Below are 25,560 nucleotides of genomic sequence, written 5' to 3'. Positions count from 1 at the left end.
AATGGAACGTTAGTAATCTACTACCTCACTAGTAAAGTAAAACCTAACCATTCAGATCTTTCAGTTAACTGGACTCGTTCCAGGATTTTACTTGGCTATAATGTGTCAAGTGATGTTTAAAATGAGCTATTAGTAGTTAAATACAAGTTACAGTAATCAAATAAAAGAATTAATACTTTTTTAAAAATCTGTAGTAATTTCAGATTGAGCCCAACATTCCCCTATTATCTACATCTACAAACCTGTACAGAGAGAACTTCTGTTGACAAATATGATCCTCGGACATAACAAGAGTTTCAATTATCAGAGTAATAGAGGATTTATTTGAATATTGCCTTTCATTACTTAAGCCTTTCACCAAAAGTTTCACCAAAATATATCATCCCCCAGAAATTCCAAATAATAAATTATATTAGCAATTTTAACGTAATATATTTCTTGTCAAGCGTCTCATACTCTGTTACTGTCTATAATGTTGTGCTATTTTATGTAATTATTTTAAATGTTTCACTCCTCAAGGTATGCTATCCTAAAACACATACAAGGTGTTTAGGCCCAATGGTCTAAACATTTGTAGTACTCTAAAGTGTAAAAAGTCTGAAAACAGGAATAGCACAATGAAGGATGAGAATCAAGAGAGACAAGATTGTCACAATAGCCATCAAGTAGGACAAGTACATCTATTACATTATTTGTACATGGAAGGGTGCCTACAAAGATTGAAATAAAAAAGGGAAATTTCATATCTGGAAATCTACTTCTGACGACTTAAGTGTCTTCTCCCAATCAACTTTGAAGATGGCATTTGAACAGTTTTCCAAAACTAAATTGTGGGCCTCTTTCTTTTCAATCGATGCTCTGTAAAAAGCAATAACTTGGAAAAAGACAACCTTCTGTCATCAATAGGAAACAATCCATCCATCTCACTTTACCTGCGAGGCAATGCACCTCTGAGTTGCCTTCTACTTCCACTCAGTATGCGTGCAAAGAAAGTGTATTAATTTTACATTTAGCTTAAATAAAATATTATTAAAGATAGAGATTACCAAAATGCCAATTTTTTAGATTTTTATGTACCTAAATTTAAGCTCGAGCTCAGCCCCTTATTAGCTAAGGCAAGTTACAGAACCAATTTCTTTAGCCTCTCTCTAAGCTTTAATTTCCTTATCTGAAAAATGGAGTATAAGTATGTTGCCTACTTTGCAGCACTGTCACGAAGATCAGCTTAAATAATACATGTAAACTGTTCAGTTACATGCTGGGCCCAAGGGTGCACAGTAAATGAAAGCTGTGAAAATTCGTAAAATAACTTGTTCACTTAACCTGATTACAGACAAACTAAAGATAAGAAAGAAAATGCAAAACGTTCAATGTACAAGTAGACTTCTCTCAAAGAAGAGATACAACCCATGAAAAGTTTTTTATTGATCTTTTGTTGTTACTTTTAAGCAAATCATAATTGTCTGATTTCCTTTTCCAACATTCCCATGGAAGGAAAAATTCTCATTAGGGAAAATGTGGCACCAAGTTGTACCTTTCTTTAAGTCATATTTATGAATCCACAAGCAAATCTTTTTAAAAACATAACACATTTAAAGAGGAAAGGGGTAATTTGTTGATGAAACATAAGAATTAAAATTCAAACCACAAAACGGAAACATTGTAAAAGGTTTGAAAACAGTAAATGCTGTACACAAATTGAAAAACTTTATAAGTGCCAGGAATCATTTTTGCTTACAGCTATCATCATGTAAAAGGCATGTGTGTGTCACTGAAGCAAATGAAGAGGGTAGTAGAAGATATCGAAGAGGTAAAGTGGGGATCAGATCATACGGAGCCTTACAGGCTTTTATAAGGATACTGGCTTTTGTACCCTGAGGGAAATAAGAAGCCATAGTAGAGATTTGAGAACCCAAGTGACATGACATTGTTCAGGTTTTAAAAGGGTAATGTTTCTGTGTTGAGAATATACTGCAGAGGGTCATGGTGGAAGCAGGGAGACCAATGAGGAACTGTGTTAGTCCTAATAGTTCTACCACTATTGTAGCAGCCTAGGTGAGGCTTCAACCAGTATGGGACCAGTGAAGGCGGTAAGAAATGGTCAGCTCTTGTAAGTACCGTACTTTGAAGAAAGAGTGCATGGGTTTCCTAGTCAATTGAATGCGGAATGTGAGAAAGAGAGAGCAGACAAAGACAATTCCAAAGTTTTAGGCCTGAGTAACTGAACAGATGTATATACCATCAACTGAGAAGGGGGAAACATTGGGAGGAGCAGGTTTGGAGGGGAATATCAACAGTTTGGTTTTGGATATGTTACTTTTGAGAAGTCTACTGACCAATCAGAGAGAGATGTCGATTATGAAGTTTGATTATGAGAGTCTGGAGTTCAGACACGAGGACTAAGCTGTAGATAAATTTGAGAATTGTGAGCATACCAATGGAATGTAAAGCCATAGTACTGGTTGCAATCACAAAAGAAGATAGTGTAGATAGAGAAGAGAACATGTCCAAGGACTGATCCCTGGGCCTCTCCAACATTTAAAGGTTGAGGACATAAAAAGGAATCAGCAAAGAAGACTAAAAAGCAGCAGCCAAAGAGACAGGAGGAAAACCAAATAAAGGGGGAGCAGGGGGCGATTTATGACCAAATGCATCACCTGCTGCTGATAGGTCAGTTAAGATGAGAACTGAAAATTGAACATGGGACTCAGCAGCATAAAGATCTCTGGTGACACTGATAAGAGCCATTTTGATGGAATGGTGGGATGGAAGCCTGGCTGGAGTGAGTTTAAGACAGAAAGTAAGAAGAGAGAAATCAGAAGAAGTGAATATAAACAAAATTATTAGGAGGTGTCTTCCTTCAAAGGAGAGTAAAAATACAGCAGTAGCAGGCAAGGGAGATAAGGTCATGAAAAAGTTGTAAAGTGAGATAGCACATTTGTATGCTGCTGGGAAGGGCAGAAGAGAGAGGAGAAAATGATTGGAGCAATGTCCTTGAGTAAGTAGGTCTAAAGGAATGGAATCTTGTACACAAATGGAAGGACTGGAAGATGAAAACTTCATCTATGGTGGTGACAGGTAGCAAGACTGCAGATACTCAAATTTAGGTAGATGTGGTGGTGAGAGTCTGTGGAAGTTCCCTTCTGATCACTTCAGTTTACTCAGTAAATTACGCAGTAAGCTCATCAGCAGAGCATAAAGATGGGTAAGAGTTCTGAGGACTGAGCAGCAAAGTAAAGGTGTGAAATGCCTTTATCGAGAAGCATCGAGAAGCACAGTGGAGGGAATGGAGTAGGGACATATAAGATGACTGTGTGAAAACAGAAGGGCCTACTTGGGGCTTTGGAAAAGGAATCTGTTTCAGAATCATGAATAGAGCACCACTGGATTAGAACAGGCAAAACCTGGAGGACAGGAGGAAGACCAGATAGGAGGCTACTTTCGTAGCCCACGAGAAAAAGCCAGAGAGGGATACTGCCTAAAGTAGGGCAAGAGCATCTGGAGGACAACTGAGGAAACAGACGTAAAAGTCATTGCAAAAGCAGAACCAATGGGACTTGGAAAGCAATTCGAAGTGACTGAGAAAATGAATGGCGTGGAAGAAGGCCCGTAAGTGTTGCGCTAAAGTGAACCGGAGGGTGGCAATGCCACTGATAAACTAAAAGAACTATTTCACTACTGCAAAAATTAGTAACCGATTGGTCAGCTGATTAAAGGAGTAAGTATCATTTGAATGAAGTTTGAGTAAAGAGAAGAAGAGTTTAAAAAACGATTTAAAAGTTTGATTAATGTCAAAGAATGTTTGTTTCTGTCGTTGTTGGTTTGGGGTGATTAAGACAACTGAGTTGCAAATTGAGGGGCAACTGCAGAAAGAACAGAGCTTTATTTGCTAAAGGAAGGAAATGCAACAAACATTTATAAAATTATTTTTACAGAAAGTTTTATGCCAGGCACTATTCTAGGAATATCATCTCCTTTAATCCTAAAAATAACCATATGAAGTAGACCCTCTTATACCTTTGTTACAGTTATGGAAAATAAAGTGTAGAGAGGAGGTATCACCTTCACAGGGTAATGTGATTAATGGCAGAGCCAGAACTCAGCCTCAAGGCTGAATGACCCCGAAGTCCAAGCTCTTAACCACTACACAAACATGCCCTGTAAAATTAAGGGCCTGGAAAAGGTAATATAGGTTGTTTAGCTTCCGAGAAGAGTTTCAGAGCTAAAGATCTCAGAGGTGGAATCATTCCAAAGAGTGACACAGTCCAAGGTGTAGTCATGCCTATAATTAGCTAAATACATGGACGCAAAGGTCAGAGTTCAGGAAACCAAGGAACTAAGGGCAACAATGCGATGCCAAGGTTATCAATGTAATAGCTGAAATCACCAAAACGAATAGCAAGGGAAGGGTCAAAAGGATAGCCAGATGCTATCATCATCATGGCTGGTCAGCAGATAATAGACTTTACAAGAGAAAGGGTTGTTGAAAGATGGTTCAAAGAATTTGACATAGAAGGAGCAGCAGGAAAGAGGGTATGCCATAGTACTAGGAGGAAGGGCTGAAGAGAGTGGGAATGTTAGGACTTGTGACAAGGGAAAAGCTGGATGCCAGCTCTGGCTAGACAGAGGGAACATTAAAGGAAAAGTTTAAAGATAAAGGGAATTTGTACTCATTCAACAACTTTCAATGACTAGTGGGGTTGGGGGCGGGGTGGTAACAAGATGTTCCATTATGGGCAGAGTAGAAGGGTCTAGATTTCCAGTATTCTTAACCTCTTCTTTTGGTATGGGTAAGGAGACCTTTGAAACTCTTGTGGACCTTAACTCAAAATGAATAGAGATTCACAAAAAAAAAACCTGCCATGATAAGTGGGACAGAATTAGAAATTAATGAATCATGAATCAGGATCTCCACTTCTCTGATCAAGCAAACCAATCCAAGATGGCCCAATGCCTCATCTCTCCCCTCTCTTGGTATAAATTGCTGAATAATCAAAATATTATATTTATTATCTAATATAAGAAATAATCTAGATCACAAGCTATAAAATATAAGAAGTGTGCTAGAAAATATAGATGGTATGACTGTTGATAATAGAACAAACTTGGAGGAATTTCTTCTGTCCCCTCTACTGTTTTGTTTTGTTTTGTTTTTTTACACTCTGTCCTCCCAACTCTATTTCATATACCTAACAAGATACTTTATATTGTTTTCAGAAAAGTGGACTTAGGCCTGTTTTGCTTTATAGAAACAGAAACACAAATTAGGTAGTTAAAAAATTGATTCAGTGTGCCACAGACTACTGAATACTAGAGAACAAAAATAAGTAAGACAGCCCCTGCTTTTAGGAGCTCATAGTGGAAGAGACAGACATATTATAGCTCAAAAAGACAGATGCTTTCGAAAACAGTTCTGTTGTATCAACAAGTTTCTAGTCTCTCCTTTATGTGATATAAACACAGTCCATACAAACAGCCCTACTTAAAACCCAGTGCTATTCTGGGCACATGCATTTTAAAATTACAACAAAATCAGGGGATCTAACTTACCATCATTTTTTCAAAGAGATCCAGTACTTCCTTTTCGGACAAATTCAAAGATCGTTCATCATATAATGGCTGAGCCGCTGGAAACTCACTCATCGCAACTTGAGAATCAATAGGATGTTGGATAAGAGGTTTTTCTTTTTTGACAGTAGATTTTCTAAAACTTGTAATTCGGTCACGCTGCAAACAGAAAAAAACAAGAAGCCCTAAGGAGGAGATCAAGAATCACGAACGAACATGAAGAACTGAAACATCAAAATAGCACTTAGGATAATATATATCATTATTGTCTTTTGACAAAATGTTATTTTAAGCAGCAAGCTCCAGTTAGAGATTGTACTATTTTGAAACCTTGAAGTAGCTCTGCAGCCGCAGAAATCTAGGGAGTGAAAAGTATTCCTCAAAAGTAAAACTTAGTCCCTTGTCATTTCTGTTCTGCACAGTAACTAGGTCAGAAAAGTCCGGCCTCAAAGTCGTGTGGTGGTTTGAGAGAGAACGTGTCTTTGGCGGCAACTTTCAAACTATGAGAAAAAAAAAAGAAAGAAAAGAAAAGAACATCCAATTCTAAGGGGGAAATTATAGTAACATTTCTCTTCTTCAAAGCGCCAAAATAATTGTGACAAGTATCTATGAATACTTTGGCAGTGTATTAGTAGAATATAATGGTTAAGAGCATGGACTCTGGAGCCAGACTACCTAGATTTGAATCTGCAATTTACTAGGTCAGTTACCCTGTGCAAATTACTTGGTCTCTCTATGACTGTTTCCTCATCTCTAAAATAGCGATAACAAATTAATGTATGCAGGAGGAAGGAAGGAGGGAAGGAAGGAAGGGAGGGAGGGAGGAAGGGGAGACAGAGAAAGCAAGAAAGAAACAGTTATTGTGAGATTTAAATAAGTTATATGTTTAGTGTACTTAGCTACTATTTATTACTATTGTTGTTGTTGTTACTATTACTATTATTATTATCACACACACCTTTTTCTTCCCTAAAAAGTGGGACAAACAAGGAAGCACAACAAAATTAAAAACATTACCTTTTTGTCCTGGAAATATAACATAAACAGAAATATCTTATTCCTACAAATACTACTATGAAGAACTTGCTATTTTATGGATATTGACTTGGAACCATTGACTCCACGTACAATCTCTAATGATTAGCTTGCGATTTCACATAAAGTGAGTTAACGACTCCACTTGCATGTAAACAGGCCATTCTGTTTTAAACCACAGAACACTGGACATCAAAAATTAGTAAGGACCATAAAACTGAACACAACTCAGTTTTATTCTGGTTTCTGTTAGGAAGCACATGCATACTGTCAGCTCACGTTAAACAAGCAGATATGTTAGATATCAGGACAGTGCCTCGTCACTGCCACGTTACCAAGTCCTTATAAATCACTTCAACAGTACAAAAAGCATCACAGAAGTTCTTACCACAATTATGTCGACTTCTGTTGACTCCCCATTAAAAGAACATACTTTTTATTTCGATTCAAAGAACACTTTTTTTCTAAAAGGTGTACTTTGAAAGAAATATGAGCAGTTTTAAGTAGCTTATTTAGGATTCCAAAAATGATCTTAGTACATGGTTGCTTACAAAGAGATTATGTAAATCATAATATTTTAGAGCTGGGAAGAAACTTGAAAAATCATCTAGGCCGACTCTCATTTCGCAGAAAAAGTGACTCGCTAAATTCACGAGTCCCTGGTAGCCCAGTGTTCACATAAAGATTCATTTCTTCGAATCACCTTCTATATTTTCATATTTTCTTTTAAATTTGAATGTCTTTGAGGAAAATTAAGTTAGATTAGATATGTAATATAACTCAAACAACTCAAGAAAAAACATTAAGCAATCCCAAATAAGCTGAGTACATAACCAAGAGTCAAATTTCACTAAAAGATATGGTGGACACAAAAGCATTTAAATATGCAATCGACCATTAAATCAACATATCTTTGTTCCCTTCCCTTCATATCACTTAATATTTACTTTTACAGTGTTGGCTTTTTTACTGAGTAGCATTATTTACATATATATTTGATCTTCCACTATGCCCTTCACTTCAATCTAGAAAACTGGCTTTTGCTTTCAGCTATATCTTGATAAGAAAATAAAGTTAAGCCACATACTTTCACTTCCTTAAATCATGAACGATATTCTACATTATTTGTAGACAGGTAATTTCACAAAGAAAAAATACTTAAAATACCATATTTTAAAAGTTTAGCTATAAAAGGGCACATTTAAATTTTAAGCCCATAACTTTTAATAAGTTTTACTATGATAGACTCAGATCAAAAATATTTGAGGATTTTAAATGTAATACCACATTTCTAACACAATGAACTTAACTTCCTTTCCATTTTAAATTAATTTCCTTTACTGTTAATATTAATGCTTAACATATTCAGAGTCAATTTACATGGCTATTGAGAAAGGAAATATTTGTGTTTTCCAGAGTTAGATTTATACAGATTTTTTTTTAATTGGCTAAGGTATATATCAGGATGGTAATATCAAAATTATTTTGAGAACACATACAATTGCTTATGTGTATATCAAAAGAAAGAAAAGCCACTCTATTGACAATTCTTCCATCTACTGTACTTTGTAAACATCTAGACTTTTTATAACTTTACATATATCAATGCTTTAATGTCCACCCACTTTAATAAAAAGGCAACATGCATAAGTAAGGTAATAACATGCTACTAAGTCCACCTTACCACATCATCTGCCAAAGTTTTTATTTGAATGTTCTATTAAAACCAAAAAGGAAAAAAAAAAAAGAAATACCTGTCAGATAAGAGAAATTCATAGATCAAACAAGAAAATAATTGAATGATTCTCATTTTTTATTTTATCAACTATAACTCTTCAAAGAGAATTAGAAACTTTAAATCTATAAACACATTCTTTACAAAAGAAAAAAACAACTTATTAAGGATTAAAAATGAAGGTTTGGTGAAGGGGGTGTCTCTTCGTTTTTGAAGATGACTCCCAAGTTCCCAAAGTCAGATTTGGATCAGACATCACTACCACAGTGCTCAAACGTGAGAACAGATATAAAAAAGTCATAAGCCCTTTCAAGATTTTTCAAAGTTTTAGAATGAATAATCATATTTTTGAGATACATAAAACTTTTAAAAACATGAACAACAGGAAAAATGTCACATTTAATAGTAATGACATATAATGAAACAGCTCAGTCTAGAACTCAGTTGCATCTGATAATTTAATGAACACCTTATAAATATTCTAGATAACATTGAACTTACTGATTCTGTTAATATATGCCCATTTCTCAAAAACCCCAACACTTCCTTTTTTTTTGCATGTGGTTTTCTACTTCTAATGTTGAGAATCATTGGAAATGGTATACTCTAGTTAATAAAATACAGTGGTTAATAAAAACTACCACGTAGAGTACAAACAATACTGGAGTAATAAAGCAATATTAAAGTAAGCAAAGTAACAGTTAACAATTTAGTAATCTTCCAGGATTCAGAAGATACTTCAAGATCTTACAATAACATACAATCAGCATGAAAGCAGTTATTATTATATTATAAATATGTTGAAATATGTTGTAGTGCTAGTTAAGAGATGTGATTAGGAAAGAACCATATTTTTTTAAATCGCCTGTTAGGAACTGAAATTAACCCTTCTGCCACAACCTGTATGTTTATTTCCTACAACAGAAGCTGAATGATGTACATCATGCATGCTCACATCCCTTTTAACTAAGAAAAATATGGTCGTATCACTGGTGGGGAGAATTCCATTAAGAGTTTTAAGTGAGAATTATTTCGTCACAGGATCTCATAAAACTGTCTTCAAATATCACCAACTAAATGCTGTTAAAGATCATCCTCCCCTCCATCAGTTGGGACAAATATACTACTATATGTGTAGTTCTTTTTCTACTTTTAATCCATCTATTCCCTCAGGGATCTACACTTCTACATCTTTGTACTATGTCTTCATCACATCCTGCTGACACAAACCCCAATCAATCTTTACTGCCTAGAAAAAAGAAAAGAAGGGGGATTACTTATATCAGAACTGAAGCCTTTTTAAGAGAGATCAGTTCACCCTAGGACTATCTCTACCTGGTATTTTCTCTTTAATTTTCCCAGTGGGATACAGAAAACTGTTCTATGCACAGTGACAAGCTTCATGATTTCCTGTCACGTAAAATCAGAGTGAGAAATGTCAAAGTCTCAAAAGTGCCTCAACTACCCTGCTACCATCCAGATATGTACTTGTCCACCTGTGTTATTTATTAGACAGATTATACAGTTCCTCAAGCAACCCCTGCTTTTCTTTTCTTCCCATCCTTTGGGGTTATAAACTCAAGATTGGAAACATATAAATCTTCAAAGTGAATATGTAAATTTGGGGAAAATAAGATTTTAGTCAAATTCTCTAAGTTAAGGTACACATATGTCTCGCATGCCTTAAGTCTGTATCTCAATTGAATATATGTTGATAGTTTAATCATGGGGGACAGAAAAAACAACAACAAAAAAGCATTGCTAGCAATAGTTCCACATTGTCTTATGGGAAGAGACTTGAGTTTTCTCCTCTTCTCCCACCTCCACTCTCTTTTTTTTTTTTTTTTTGAAATTAACATATTTTTTTCCATATTAAATCCCACAGTATGGAGTTAGACACTATTAAATTGGATGAAATTTGAGATAATCTGGCCAAAACCTCTCAATTTACAAATGGTGAAACTGAAGCTTGAAGAGGCTAAGTGACTCGCCCACGGACCACAGATCTGGTTGTCACTAGATACTAACTCTTAGTCAACATATGACCTCTTCAGGTGGTAAAATTAAGCTGTAGGATATTAGGGTTGAACTACTGAATTGAAACAGTTCATGGTAACCTCAAATTCACAGATATGCCCCAAGCCCCATCAGTTTCATTTTCCTTTGGGTAACTGCCTTTTGCCATCATTACCAGGGGGTCAAGCATCATCCCGAAGAGCATTCCCCCGGCAACCAAAGTCCTTCCCTAACACGTCTTATGTGTCACCTAGTAAATTCATTTTGACCAATATACACTAATGTTCTTCCAGCGGCTGGTTATTCTTCATATACAAACTATATACAAATTTAGATTCTTTGGTCTTTCATAATTCTTCATTCCTAATTATATCTTACTACTGCCACAATTGTAAGAATCAGAGCTGTTCTCTCAGCTCTCTAGGTGGGTAATAGGAGGGAAAATAGAGTAGGAAAAAGCGGGTATATAATTAATAACCCAGTGGAAACACTACATGAGCACCAAGGGTTGTCACAGAGGGTTAGGACAGACTTTCAAAAAAAGGGTCATGTTTATGGTAATGGTACCATCCAATTTTAAGACTTCCGTGTCACCTTGGTCTCCTCCCTCTCCTCATTCCCTACAGCCAAAACAGTTGTCAAGTTCCATGGTGATCTTTCTGCAGTTTCTTCTTCATTCCCGCACAAACCATCCCAGTTTAGAGTCTAATCACTGGCAGTAGCCTCCTAATAATTACCTCTGCCACCATTCTCTCCTCATTGCCAAAGTCATCTTCTTCAAGCAAAGATCTGGTTCAAGTCACCATCACATCACCTCTTCCCTAGACTTCTGTAAGAACCTCCTAACCTATCTCCCTTTTTCCACCTTTACCCTGCTATAGTTCATTCTGAACACATTGAGGAAGTGACAGTATTAAAACCCAAGTCAGTTTGCAGCCAATTAAACCAACCCTGCTCTTTTCCCCGTGGGGGCCAGGTGTGCAATGGCTGCAAGCAGCAGCCTCCTCAGTAATGTATGCAGCCTGTTGCCTGTATGCGTTGCCCTAAGGGACCCTGGAGACAGCCCTTTCCAGTGGACATTCGTGACCGGCATGCTGCCCCCAGTCTAGGCTCCAGACAGGTATACGCGGTGCCTTTGGAAAGCCCCAGGGCACAGTGGCCAGGGTCCACATTGGCCAAGTCATAACGTCCATCCGCACCAAGCTGCAGAGCGAGGAGCACGTGTTTGAGGCCCTGTGCGGGGCCAAGTTCAAGTTCCCTGGCTGCCAGAAGATCCACATCTCCAAGAAGTGGCGATTTACTAAGTTTAATGCAGATGAATTTGAAAACATGGTGGCAGATAAGCGGCTCCTCCCGGATGGCTGTGGGGTCAAATACATCCCTAATCGTGGCCCCCTGGACACATGGCGGGCCCTGCACTCATGAGAGCCTTGAGGCTGTCCCCTCCTTACTCACGTGCACCAATAAATCCTACTTTTCTGTCAAAAAAAAAAGAAAAGAAAAGAAAAAGCTAAAGAAATCTGAATAAACCATGGACTTTAGTCAGAAAAAAAAAAACAAAACCCAAGTCAGATCATGTCACTCCTCTGCTCAAAACTTTCCAATGGCGCCCTATTTTCACTCCCAGTGAAAGTCAAAATCGTTACAATAGCCTGCAAGGCCCTATGGAGCTGCATACTCTTCATATTCCTCTGACCTCATCTCCTACTACAGTTCCTTTCATTCACTCAGCTCTAGTCACAGCAACCACCTCACTGTTCCCCAATAAGGCAATAAGCCACATATACTGTCTCTTCCCTCTACCTGGAATGCTCTTTTCCGTTATCCATATGCTTTCCTCCATCACTCCTCCCCCTTTCAAGTTCTTGCTCAGGGAGACCTACTCTGTCCATCCTATTTAAATGGAAACACCCACCTCCTCCACACTCTCCTGACCTGCTTTAGCATGCTCTGCTTTCCTTTTTTCAATAAAACTTACCACATTCTCACATACTCTGTAATTTATTTTTGTCTGTTTCTCCCACTAAAAATGTGAGCTCCATGAAAACCAAAGTTTTCATCTGTTTGTTTCAGGGATGTACCCTTAATGCCTAGATCAGTGTTTGGCACACAGAACTCAATAAAAAACTATAAATGACTATTACTTGCCCATCTGTATTCAGTGGCTCCTGATGACCTACAGAATAAAGACTAATACCCTTAATATGTCATTCAAAGCCCTGCATTATTCAGCCCTAGGCTAACTTCTACGTCTTCCCTCAATGATCTGTGTGCTATGGAAAAATGGAAATCCTTTTCCCACCGCATGCCTCATTATGTCCTGTTTGTGCACCCACTCTTCCCTCTACTGGAATGTCAATCCGGCTAGGTACCTTTCTATTTCTAGAGCTTCCCTTGAGTTTAAAGTTTGGTTATTAATAAACCAAATGTGGACCCATGGTCAAAAATGGAGGAGAACTATGCTTTGTTTAGTGTCTTCTTAAAGATTATTTTTTCCTAAAAGGCATCTTTAAGAATGATAGAGCACCTTAAGACAAAGAGGAAATTATATTCATGTAAAAAATTATCCCAATTACTTGTAATAGAGAACCATAAAGAAAAACACTGTGCTTATGATTTCTTGATTTACAAGTTTCATTCAACTACAGACTGGATATCCTATAAAACCATGCACATTTGACTGATATGGATATTTTTCTCATAGATTTCCCTCATGGAAAACTCTGCTGTCATAAATATCTTCTTGAGACCATTACTTATAACTCTACAACTTTTCAGAAAAGAGAGACAAATGTAGTCTATTGAAAAGAAAAATCTTTAAGGACATTTGAAGAGTTTGAGTTTAGGAGGGGGCCATTTTTGGCCACTGCACATTAAAAATACATTGAAATTATTGTATAAATTACACTTAAATTACCTGCAATAGAAAATAAATTATTTCTGGCACACAACTGTTTTTATACATTAGTCAAAAAAAGAGAAAGTTACAAAAGGAGAACAATAACAAAAACACCACCAACATGAAAAAAGTTCAGAGAGCTGTAAAGAGCTATCTCTTTGACAAGATTCAATCGCAGTCATTTTTATGTGAATTGACCTGTAAAACATTTTTAAATGGTTGTATTAAGGTACAGTCTCATTTATAATGATGTTCTACAGGGACAAGCTCTCAAATTTTATCTGAATGTAATTTATATAGGTGCATGCACCTCTCTCTCTCACACCACTTGCAAGCAGACAATATGGATTTTACTCCTGTGTACAAACTATAGAGCTACTATGGAGTTAAAACAACAACAAAAAATGACCAAAAAAATGTTTATTAGAGTCACACCCCTGAATTAAAAGCACTGACTAAAGTCATTTTAGTAAGTTTTTATTGCAAATCTAATGATAATGGTCATTAGGATGCGGGCATATTACACCAACGAGTATAGTGACCGTATATTTTCATTAAAATCAACTCTAGAAAAGCAATACGCTTGTGAATTAGTCAAGCAATTAGAGTTTATTAAACTTCATTTATGATCAGTTATATTAAGTATAACTTACCACAGTACTCTATGAGTACTGCATAATTATAAAAGTTTCACTCCAGAGTCTCAACCCCTTATGAATAAGAGAAATAGATGATTTACTTATAAACTCTAATGCTGAATTTCTGATTGAAATGCAGGAGCCATTATTGCAAGAAAATTAAGTTTTAATTTTCTCGATCAGGCAGAAACTAACAAAAACAGCAAGATGTAAAGATTCGACTCTCTTATGGCTAATGTTACATGGTAATACAATGTTTTATAAACATCTTGCAATTACTCCAGTACCACAGAAATTGGACAACTGAATTGCATACAATTCAAAAGTCTCACCACCAACTCAAAAACTTGGCCACACTTCTTTGACTTTGACTATTTTCTTCTCTTTTAGAGAAAGTAAGTTGGCCATCACAATAAAGATGAAGGGTCAATTATTTACCCAGCTTAAGTTTCTTAATCTCTAAGTAGGGCAGGGCAATATAATATAGAAAAGCATGTTCAATTCAATTGAACAAATATTTGAGCATCTACTATGCACCTGTTCAGTGCTGGGCACTAGGAACACAATCATAAACAAGATAAGCATGCACCTTACAGAAGTTGTAGTCTAGTCAAAGATCAGATGAATGAAAGAACAATCACAACAGAGAAATTCTGAGAGCACTGTTCGGGTGGTACTCTATCATAACCTCCATATACTTTCCAAGTAAGAAGGACCTTTAAGAAAGGCCATCCATCTCAACCACTGATCCAGGGTTTGAAATCTCTAGATGACATCCCTGACCAATACTTATTCAGATCAGCAGCAGTCACAGAAGGAAGTAATTATTCTTCAAAGTGCTGCCTTTCAACTTTTCAGATCCTGGATTCACCCTGAACTTCACAAATCAGTAAGACCAATCAAGACAATTCAAGGCTATTTAACCATCTGGCAACCAAGCTGAACATTCTGTTCAGTCATTCAAATCCCTTTACTATGAAGATTGTTTTAGTTGAGTACCTACCTCTCCGTTGTGTTTGTTTCACCAAAAAAGGTATATATAATCTGATTTTTAGAACTGAGATCAATGTAGATAGAGGTTTGATTCTAAGAAGACAGGAGGAAAAAAAAAATCGGCTTTCAAAACCATTGAACTATTACTGCCTGTATTTAAAATTACTCTAAAACATTCTTTCATCTCCTTTCTAACAGTAAGGGGCATTTTCAGACACCCACATGTCCTCTTAGGCACTGCATTCTTCCATCAGCATTAGCACTTCCGAATAGATGATAGATCAGCTGGCAGTGTGCGAGGCACTGGGATTTAAAGAGACATGGCCCTGACCTCAAAGGGCAAAAGCCTAGTAGTTGAGAAGATGAAGTTACAGGCATTAAGCTCCAATTCTCCACCTTACTTTGCTACTGTGAGCATCTCAAACTGTCCATTTCATCATTTTAATAGAGCAATACTTTTCTATACTTTTCTATATTTGTAACCAAAAGGACACCATCTCAGAAGCACTGTCAAATCAAAAGCCTCAAATCTGAACCCACCTGAGCTCTTGGCTATTACAAATCATAATTCTTTCCACCATTTTTACAACAAGAAAAAAATTCCTTTTGGGATTTGCTTTTCAAGATGCTCTTTCAATATAAAGAACAAAATGTGCATCTACCAGAAATCAAATATGACATCACAGTATAGGGCTTCAGTTTTCTTCACGAAGCAAAAGACCATGTTAGTTCACTGGATAAGTTTCAGAAATCTATCACAACAAGTTCTTCTCGAGCTTAAATTAATTGTCTTGCAACGAACTTCAATATTTAACTGCCAAGAGGGGTGTCTATGATATGGAAATCCAGCAGTCTCTTCTGTGTAATAAGAATGTTCAGTAAGGACTAGGGGTGAAGCGCTCAAGAAACATATGTTTTAGAAAACAAATTTATGGTTACCAAAGGGGAAAGGTACGGGGTGGGGGAGATAAATTAGGAGTTTGGGATTAACAAATACAAACTACTATACATAAAATAGATAAGCAACAAGGACCTACTGTACAGCAGAGGGAACTATATTCACTATCTTGTAATAATCTATGCAGGAAAAGAATCTGGAAATGAATACATATATGTATGTATGTATAACTGAATCAGCACAACATTGTAAAGCAACTATACTCCAATAAAAATTAATTAAAAGGAGAGAAAAAAAAACGGAATCACTTTGCTGTACACCAGAAACTAATGCAACACTGTAAATCAACTATACCTCAATCAAAAGAAATTAATAGAGAAATAAAAATAAAATTTTTAAAGAAACGTATGTTTGCCACTTAGGTCTTAAAAACCGTTCATGCTAATGAATTAGAGGAAGTCACTTAGTACCTGAATTAATCAGAAACAATTGCACGAATAATCCAGGTTTTTCAAGTAGTAACTTCTTCTGTAGGTACTAAACCATTTCAAATGGGAAAACTGTTGGGACGTGGAAGTTCTTTATAATTCTACGAATAAAAAGCAACAGAAATGAAAAGAAAGCCAGCTTTGCCCAGCACAGTACTTTGTACATAATAGATACTCTCAGATCAATGAGTTAGCCAAGTGGGGCTCTATATTTAATAAATAAATTTTTACCTTCTCTGTTCTAAAAAAAAGACAGATGTCTCCACCAAACATTAATGTTTCAGAACCCATCATAGGCTCAGCACTTTGTGGCAAAGATAAGTTTAAGACGCGATGCTACCCTTAAGGCATTTACAATCTAACCAGGGAGTGAAAACTAACCACAGAGGAGATTCTGAGGTATGTTCCTGCTCCTCCTCCCTGGGCACTATCACATGTCCTGTCTTACTATTTTCACAGCAGAACCACTACCTGAAATTATCTGTTCACTTACCTATTTACTTACTTATGTTCTAGCTTCTAGAAAACAAGTTCCCTGCTCAAATATTTGGTGAATAAATTAAGTACAATAGGAATTCAGAGAAGAAATAAATATAGCTTCATTAAGAAACTATAAAGAATTGTGCCCTAATTGCTGGGTAGGATTTGAATAGCCAGAAAGAGAGGAAGAAAAGGAAGTGAGACAGGGAGCAGTGTTAACATTTTACTTTAGGGAAGCAGCCTTAGGAAACAAAGGGTTCAAGTTAGAGGGTATTAAATTTCGAACATGTAGGGTGGTGGGGATGAAAAATGTCGCCTGCCATATCAGTAAACAAAGGATATTGCAGCCATCAAGCCCTCAGCCATTGCAGCTGTCCCAGCTGTGCACCCTGACGGGATTCAGGATGGAGAAAAGCAGGTACTAGCCCTAGATTGTTAAGGTGCATACCTAAGGAATGATTTCAATGAGCCCAGACTCTTGCATCTTCCCATACCTAGAGGAGCACCAAATTCATTAACTTGAGATATCAGATTTTCTTTAATTCACAGTAATCTTTTGATGTTCCGACTACCTGTTTTTGTTGCAAAAACTCCTACATATCCTGGCTCCTCCCTTACCTCTTTGGAGCACTCCCTCAGAGCGATCTGAGAGGCTGTCTTCCGGGCTTAAGTCCTTAGAAAATCTGCCCAATAGAACATAATTCTCAACTTTTAGGTTGTACATTTTTTTCAGTTGACAGTGGGGACAGATTAGAGACAGTCTTGAAAACCACAAGGAGTAGTCTAGACTATGTCTGACAACCATCGAGGGTCCTTATGAGCTCCTGATTCAGAGACAGACATGGAGAAGGTGGAATTTTAGAAAGATGACTTCGGGTGGTACAGGTCCACAATCTCTTATCTGAAACTCTCAAAGCCAGATGTGTTTCGGAATTCATAGTGCTTCACATTTTAGAAAGGAATATGGTATGTGTACCATATATTACAAAACACACCCAGCGCGATCTGGGCTGGCACCCTAAATCAAATGCATTCAAGGTTAGCAGGGAAACATGAATACTCCACCAGACAGGATAAGTAAAGATTATATACAGCCTCAAGCCAGGCTCGGTTTCGGGGCCAAATGATAAAATTCTGTTTTCAGAGCTTTCAGATTTTAGCATTTCAGAGAAGGGTTGTAGGCTGTAATATTCAGGATAGACTGAGGAAGGAATCAAAGGCTAAAAAGGCAGCTTGCAGAGATCAGCAAGTTGGATCTATTCTACCTAAACACTAGCCACCATTTACTGAGCATTTATTATATGCCGGGCACTATGCTAAGAGCTTTACATGCACTGCCTCATTTAAATACTCACAGCAATCCTATGATATAGGAATTTATTGTCCTATTTGGCAGATCAGGAAATCAAGGTTTGCAGTCATTAAGTTACTTGCCTAAATGCACAAAGATAATAAATTACTCAGTTGGAATTAGCATTTAGGTCTGAGTAGAACCCAAGCTCTAAAACCTCTATCTATATCCTGAAATCTGTCTTCATCATATATAACAATACTGGTTAGAGTGCAAGTTCTTTTTCAATCTTGGCCTTTCCATGTAGACTTTGCTCTGCTTCGGGCGCTCACCCCTCACCTCCTCCTTCTTCATCTGCCCATCTCCTACTCACCCTTTCTGGTCTCAGTTGAGCTGAAGTTGGTCCTGTTATCGTCTCCCATGGTTCCTGACTTCTCCTTTTAGAACACACCCCAGTTATCAAATTATAATTCCCTATCAATGCTGGTCTTCCCGGCTATACTGTAAACTCAGTGTAGTAAGGACTAGGTCTCTCTTGGTCCCCACTGTGTCCTCAGTTTTTTGCACTGTTTCTAGCACAGAGCTGCGCTCAAACCTGTCGTGATTTACTGAATTGGAGATGCAAACAGAGGAGAGAGAGAGAGAGAGAGATCCAGTTGTGAGGTGATAAGAGCTTAGACTATGATAGTAGCAATAGGAATAGAGAGAAGGCAGTTACTATATATAATTTTGTTTAAAATTATGCGTGTTATTGAGGCAACTATACCCAGACATATGATTGCTGCTTGTATTAAATGGAGTAATTTAATATCTGTTGTTGTGATTACTATCTTTCTAATACACAAATAACCTCTAAATGGCTATGATTATCACTCTGGAGATATTTCACCTCACAATGACTTGCCATTTATCTACTTCAAGTAGCTTTTATAAATAACCACATCATTTACTCTTCTGATGTAGCTGCAAAATTAATCTGACAAAACAAAATAATTCACTCCTATAAAGATTCAAGAGTATGAATTGCCTAAAACTGAAAATTATACCTGAGTTGTGAATAAGGTATTATTACAACATATTTTTTGTATGTTGTAATAATACATATAATAACATAATATCTTAACATAACATCATCATAATAATAACATAATAATAACATACATATCTTTAGGAAAAGATAACTGAAGTCAACCAATGATTTAATTTCACAATTAGTACTTTTAACTAATATTCTTGAATTTGCAAACAATTCCCAATTCAGGAACAGGTTGTGGTCTAAAAGTTCAATTGTGTGGCAGTTGTTTAGCTCCTGGAACACAGGTTTCCAAAGGTGCAACTAGTAAAAATGGCTTCCAAAGTGAAAGTGGACAACCTTCTCCCCACAGAAAACAAAAACAGTTTATTTGGACTCATACAGGAAGGATGTTTAAAATAACTAATTATAACAAATATTGAACACTTAAAAACTTAAGCAAAACATAATTATATGATAGACAAAAATGATTTAAAATTTCAGAAAACTTCAAAAGGATCTTTTGAAGAATTTAGGATTAGCAAAAACTTATCAAATTTGGTAACCTTCAATTTTTTCTTATTGGCTTAAGATTCTATGCTGATTACTGATAACTCCCTTTAAAATTTCTGTCCTATAGCGTTCCTTAAATGGTTTTTTACCTAGTTTCCATTTAGATGAGGAATTCCATCTGAAGATAGTGACAGAAATTCTGTCAAAATAACACATTGCAGAAAAATTTCATTTATGTCACTGTTTTACAAATAGTATCATAACAAACTAACAGGTAGTTTTAAATTCTTGACTGTTTTTGTGATTTTAGGCAAAGCATCTATTGTATTAATGTTTATTCTGATAAACCTCAAATTTCTTCTACTCTAACAGTGTTTTTCACAATGTACTCTTCACATTTTGAATTAACTGAGGTGGAGTTAGGAACTACAACTATTAAACAACAAGGTCCCACTGTATAGCACAAGGAACTATATTCAATATCCTGTGATAAACCATAATGGAAAAGAATATATATATATGTATGTATGTATATAGTAAGTCCCCTACATACAAACCTTCAAGTTGCGAACTTTCAAAGATGAGAACATGCGTTTGCATGTCCAATCACATGTTAGACCATGTGTCTGACATACACTGTCACATGTGTGCATCCTCTACAAGTGGTTGTGCTTTTGTGCACTTTACTGTACAGCACTGTATAGATACAGTAGTATGGTATCTTTATTTCAAGCCCAGGATGTCTGGAAGCAAGTGTAAAAGCAGCGGTATATGGCCAATTGTGTTAGTTGGGTACGTAGGCTAACTTTGTTGGACTTACAAACAAATTGGACTTACAAATGCGCTCCTAGAACGGAGCTCATTTGTATGTAGGGGACTTATATAAGTTTAGTTTTATAGTTGTAGTTTTTTTTTTAATTTTATTGACGTATAGTTGATTTACAATGTTCTGTTAACTTCTGCTGTACAGCAAAGTGACTCAGATATATATATATTAAAAAAAAAAACTACAACTATAAAACTAAACTAAACCAGCAACTATACTAAGCCTCTGAAGCCTAGCATGTAACGTGTAACCAATTTACCAATTACAACATAAAAAAATGATTAGCTGTATGTACCTTTGCCTGAAAAAGTATAGGCAACTCAAGAACTACCATAATGGCCCTTACACATGTACAGGTCAAAGCAGATGATTCAAACTTTCCTTTTTTTTTTTTTTTCATTTGGATTTTTTTTTTAATTTTTGAATTTCATTTTATTTATTTTTTTATACAGCAGGTTCTTATTAGTCATCAATTTTATACACATCAGTGTAAACATGTCAATCCCAATTGCCCAATTCATCACACCACCATCCCCACCCCCCTCGCAGCTTTCCCCCCTTGGTGTCCATACATTTGATCTCTACATCTGTGTCTCAACTTCTGCCCTGCAAACCAGTTCATCTGTACCATTTTTCTAGGTACCACATACATGCGTTAATATACGATATTTGTTTCTCTCTTTCTGACTTACTTCACTCTGTATGACAGTCTCTAGATCCATCCACGTCTCAAAAAATCACCCAATTTCGTTCCTTTTTATGGCTAAGTAATATTCCACTGTATATATGTACCACACCTTCGTTATCCATTCGTCTGTCGATGGGCATTTAGGTTGCTTCCATGACCTGGCTATTGTAAATAGTGCTGCAATGAACATTGGGGTGCATGTGTCTTTTTAAATTATGGTTTTCTCTGGGTATATGCCCAGTAGTGGGATTGCTGGATCATACGGTAATTCTATTCTTAGTTTTTTAAGGAACCTCCATACTGTTTTCCACAGTGGCTGTATCAATTTACATTCCCACCAACAGGGCAAGAGGGTTCCCTTTGCTCCACACCCTCCCCAGCATTTGTTGCTTGTAGATTTTCTGATGATGCCCATTCTAACTGGTGTGAGGTGATACCTCATTGTAGTTTTGACTTGCATTTCTCTAATAATGAGTGATGTTGAGCAGCTTTTCATGTGCTTCTTGGCCATCTGTATGTCTTCTTTGGAGAAATGTCTATTTAGGTCTTCTGCCCATTTTTGGATTGGGTTGTTTGTTTCTTTAATATTGAGCTGCATGAGCTGTTTATATATTTTGGAGATTGAACCTTTGTCAGTTGATTCATTGGCAAATATTTTCTCCCATTCTGAGGGTTGTCTTTTCGTCTTGTTTATGGTTTCCTTTGCTGTGCAAAAGCTTTGAAGTTTCATTAGGTCCCATTTGTTTATTTTTGTTTTTATTTCCATTACTCTAGGAGGTGGATCAAAAAAGATCTTGCTGTGATTTATGTCAAAGAGTGTTCTTCCTATGTTTTCCTCTAAGAGTTTTATAGTGTCCAGTCTTACATTAAGGTCTCTAATCCATTTCGAGTTTATTTTTGTGTATGGTGTTAGGGAGTGTTCTAATTTCATTCTTTTACATGTAGCTGTCCAGTTTTCCCAGCACCACTTATTGAAGAGACTGTCTTTTCTCCATTGTATATCTTTGCCTCCTTTGTCATAGATTAGTTGACCATAGGTGCGTGGGTTTATCTCTGGGCTTTCTATCTTGTTCCATTGATCTATGTTTCTATTTTTGTGCCAGTACCATATTGTCTTGATTACTGTAGCTTTGTAGTATAGTCTGAAGTCAGGGAGTCTGATTCCTCCACCTCCGTTTTTTTCCCTCAAGACTGCTTTGGCTATTCGGGGTCTTCTGTGTCTCCATACAAATTTTAAGATTTTTTTGTTATAGTTCCGTAAAAAATGTCATTGGTAATTTGATAGGGATTGCACTGAATCTGTAGATTGCTTTGGGTAGTATAGTCATTCTCACAATATTGATTCTTCCAATCCAAGAACATGGTATATCTCTCCCTCTGTTGGTATCATCTTTAATTTCTTTCACCAGTGTCATATAGTTTTCTGCATACAGGTCTTTTGTCTCCCTAGGAAGGTTTATTCCTAGGTATTTTATTCTTTTTGTTGCAACGGTAAATGAGAGTGTTTCCTTAATTTCTCTTTCAGATGTTTCATCATTAGTGTATAGGAATGCAAGAGATTTCTGTGCATTAATTTTGTATCCTGCTACTTTAGCAAATTCATTGATTACCTCTAGTAGTTTTACCTCTAGTAGTTTGGTGGCATTTTTAGGATTCTGTATGTATAGTATCATGTCATCTGCAAACAGTGACAGTTTTACTTCTTCTTTTCCAATTTGTATTAATTTATTTCTTTTTCTTCTCTGATTGCCGTGGCTAGGACTTCCAAAACTATGTTGAATAATAGTGGTGAGAGTGGACATCCTTGTCTTGTTCCTGATCTTAGAGGAAATGCTTTCAGTTTTTCACCATTGAGAATGATGTTTGCTGTGGGTTTGTCATATATAGCCTTTACTATGTTGAGGTAGGTTCCCTCTATGCCCTCTTTCTGGAGAGATTTTATCATAAATGGGTGTTGAATTTTGTCAAAAGCTTTTTCTGCATCTATTGAGATGATCATATGGTTTTTCTTCTTCAATTTGTTAATATGGTGTATCACATTGATTGATTTGCATATACTGAAGAATCCTTGCAATCCCTGGGATAAATCCCACTTGATCATGGTGCATGATCCTTTTAACGTGTTGTTGGATTCTGTTTGCTAGTATTTTGTTGAGGATTTTTGCATCTATATTCATCACTGATATTGACCTGTAATTTTCTTTTTTTGTAGTATTTTTGTCTGGTTTTGGTATCAGGGTGATTCTGGCCTCATAGAATGAGTTTCGGAGTGTTCCTTCCTCTACAATTTTTTGAAAGAGTTTGAGAAGGATGGGTGTTAGCTCTTCTTTAAATGTTTGATAGAATTCACCTGTGAAGCCATCTGGTCCTGGACTTTTGTTTGTTGTAAGATTTTCAATCACAGTTTCAATTTCATTACTTGTGATTGGTCTGTTCATATTTTCTATTTCTTCCTGGTTCAGTCTTGGAAAGTTATACTTTTCTGAGAATTTGTCCATTTCTTCCAGGTTGTCCATTTTATTGGCATAGAGTTGCTTGTAGTAGTCTCTTAGGATGCTTTGTATTTCTGTGGTGTCTGTTGTAACTTCTCCTTTTTCATTTCTAATTTTATTGATTTAAGTCCTCTCCCTCTTTTTCTTGATGAGTCTGGCTAATGGTTTATCAATTTTGTTTATCTTCTCAAAGAACCGGCTTTTAGTTTTATTGATCTCTGCTATTGTTTTCTTTGTTTCTATTTCATTTATTTCCTCTCTGATCTTTATGATTTCTTTCCTTCTGCTAACTTTGGATTTTGTTTGTTCTTCTTTCTCTAGTTCCTTTAGGTGTAAGGTTAGATTGTTTATTTGAGATTTTTCTTGTTTCTTGAGGTAGGCTTGGATAGCTATAAACTTCCCTCTTAGAACGGCTTTTGCTGCATCCCATACGTTTTGGATCGTCATGTTTTCATTTTCATTTGTCTCTAGGTATTTTTTGATTTCCTCTTTGATTTCTTCAGTGATTTCTTGGTTATTTAGTAATGTATTGTTTAGCCTCCATGTGTTTGTGTTCTTTACATTTTTTTCCCTGTAATTGATTTCTAATCTCATAGCATTGTGGTCAGAACACATGCTTGATATGATTTCAATTTTCTTAAATTTACTGAGGCTCGATTTGTGACCCAAGATGTGATCTATCCTGGAGAATGTTCCATGCACACTTGAGAAGAAAGCATAATCTGCCATTCTTGGATGGGATGTCCTATAAATATCAATTAAATCTCTCTGGTCTATTGTGTCATTTAAAGCTTCTGTTTCCTTATTTATTTCCATTTTGGATGATCTGTCCATTGGTGTAAGTGAGGTGTTAAAGTCTCCCACTATTATTGTGTTACTGTCAATTTCCTCTTTTCTAGCTGTTAGTAGTTGCCTTATTTATCGAGGTGCTCCTATGTTGGGTGCATATATATTTATAATTGTTATATCTTCTTCTTGGATTGTTCCCTTGAACATTATGTAGTGTCCTTACTTGTCTCTTGTAACATTCTTTATTTTAAAGTCTATTTTATTGGATATGAGAATGTCTACTCCAGCTTTCCTTTGATTTCCATTTGCGTGGAATATCTTTTTCCATCCCCTCACTTTCAGTCTGTATGTGTCCCCAGGTCTGAAGTGGGTCTCCTGTAGACAGCATATAGATGGGTCTTGTTTTTGTATCCATTCAGCAAGCCTGTGTCTTTTGGTTGGAGCATTTAATCCATTCACGTTTAAGGTAATTATCAATATGTATGTTCCTATGACCATTTTCTTAATTGTTTTGGGTTTGTTTTTGTAGGTCCTTTTCTTCTCTTTTGTTTCCCACTTGGAGAAGTTCCTTTAGCATTTGTTGTAGAGCTGGTTTTGTGGTGCTGAATTCTCTTAGCTTTTGCTTGTCTGGAAAGCTTTTGATTTCTCCATCGAATCTGAATGAGATTCTTGCCGGGTAGAGTAATCTTGGTTGTAGGTTCTTCCCTTTCATCACTTTAAGTATACCATGCCACTCCCTTCTGGCTTGTAGAGTTTCTGCTGAGAAATCAGCTGTTAACCTTATGGGAGTTCCCTTGTATGTTATTTGTTGTTTTTCCCTTGCTGCTTTCAATTATTTTTCTTTGTCTTTAATTTTTGCCACTTTGATTACCACGTGTCTCGGCATGTTTCTCCTTGGGTTTATCCTGTGTGGGACTCGCTGTGCTTCCTGGACCTGGGTGGCTACTTCCTTTCTCATGTTAGGGAAGTTTTTGACTATAATCTCTTCAAATATTTTCTCGGGTCCTTTCTCTCTCTCTTCTCCTTCTGGGACCCCTATAATGCAAATATTGTTGCGTTTAATGTTGTCCCAGACGCCTTTTAGGCTGTCTTCATTTCTTTTCATTCTTTTTTCTTTATTCTATTCCACAGCAGTGAATTCCACCATTCTGTCTTCCAGGTCACTTATCCGTTCTTCTGCCTCAGTTATTCTGCTATTG

General features: G+C 36.5%; 1 protein-coding gene and 1 non-coding gene across 3 annotated transcripts in view; one reads left to right on the top strand and one right to left on the bottom strand.

The window, feature by feature from the left end:
* Positions 1-25,560, bottom strand: part of DIAPH2 (diaphanous related formin 2) — an 859,779-nt gene that overhangs the window by 794,092 nt on the left and 40,127 nt on the right. For both annotated transcript variants that reach the window (XM_068532463.1, XM_068532464.1), the window contains exons 2-3: positions 8,288-8,320; positions 5,551-5,727 (exon numbers count right to left, since the gene is read on the bottom strand). In XM_068532463.1, the coding sequence (XP_068388564.1) occupies positions 5,551-5,727; positions 8,288-8,320 (210 nt within the window). The remainder of the gene's footprint in view (positions 1-5,550; positions 5,728-8,287; positions 8,321-25,560) is intronic.
* Positions 11,285-11,419, top strand: LOC137757512 (small nucleolar RNA SNORA70). Its single transcript, XR_011072357.1, has one exon. It is a non-coding gene; the product is annotated as a small nucleolar RNA SNORA70 (small nucleolar RNA).

The sequence above is a fragment of the Eschrichtius robustus genome, chromosome X (genome assembly GCF_028021215.1).
Source record: "Eschrichtius robustus isolate mEscRob2 chromosome X, mEscRob2.pri, whole genome shotgun sequence".
Taxonomy (NCBI): domain Eukaryota; kingdom Metazoa; phylum Chordata; class Mammalia; order Artiodactyla; family Eschrichtiidae; genus Eschrichtius; species Eschrichtius robustus.
This window is presented reverse-complemented; position numbering and strand designations above follow the sequence as displayed.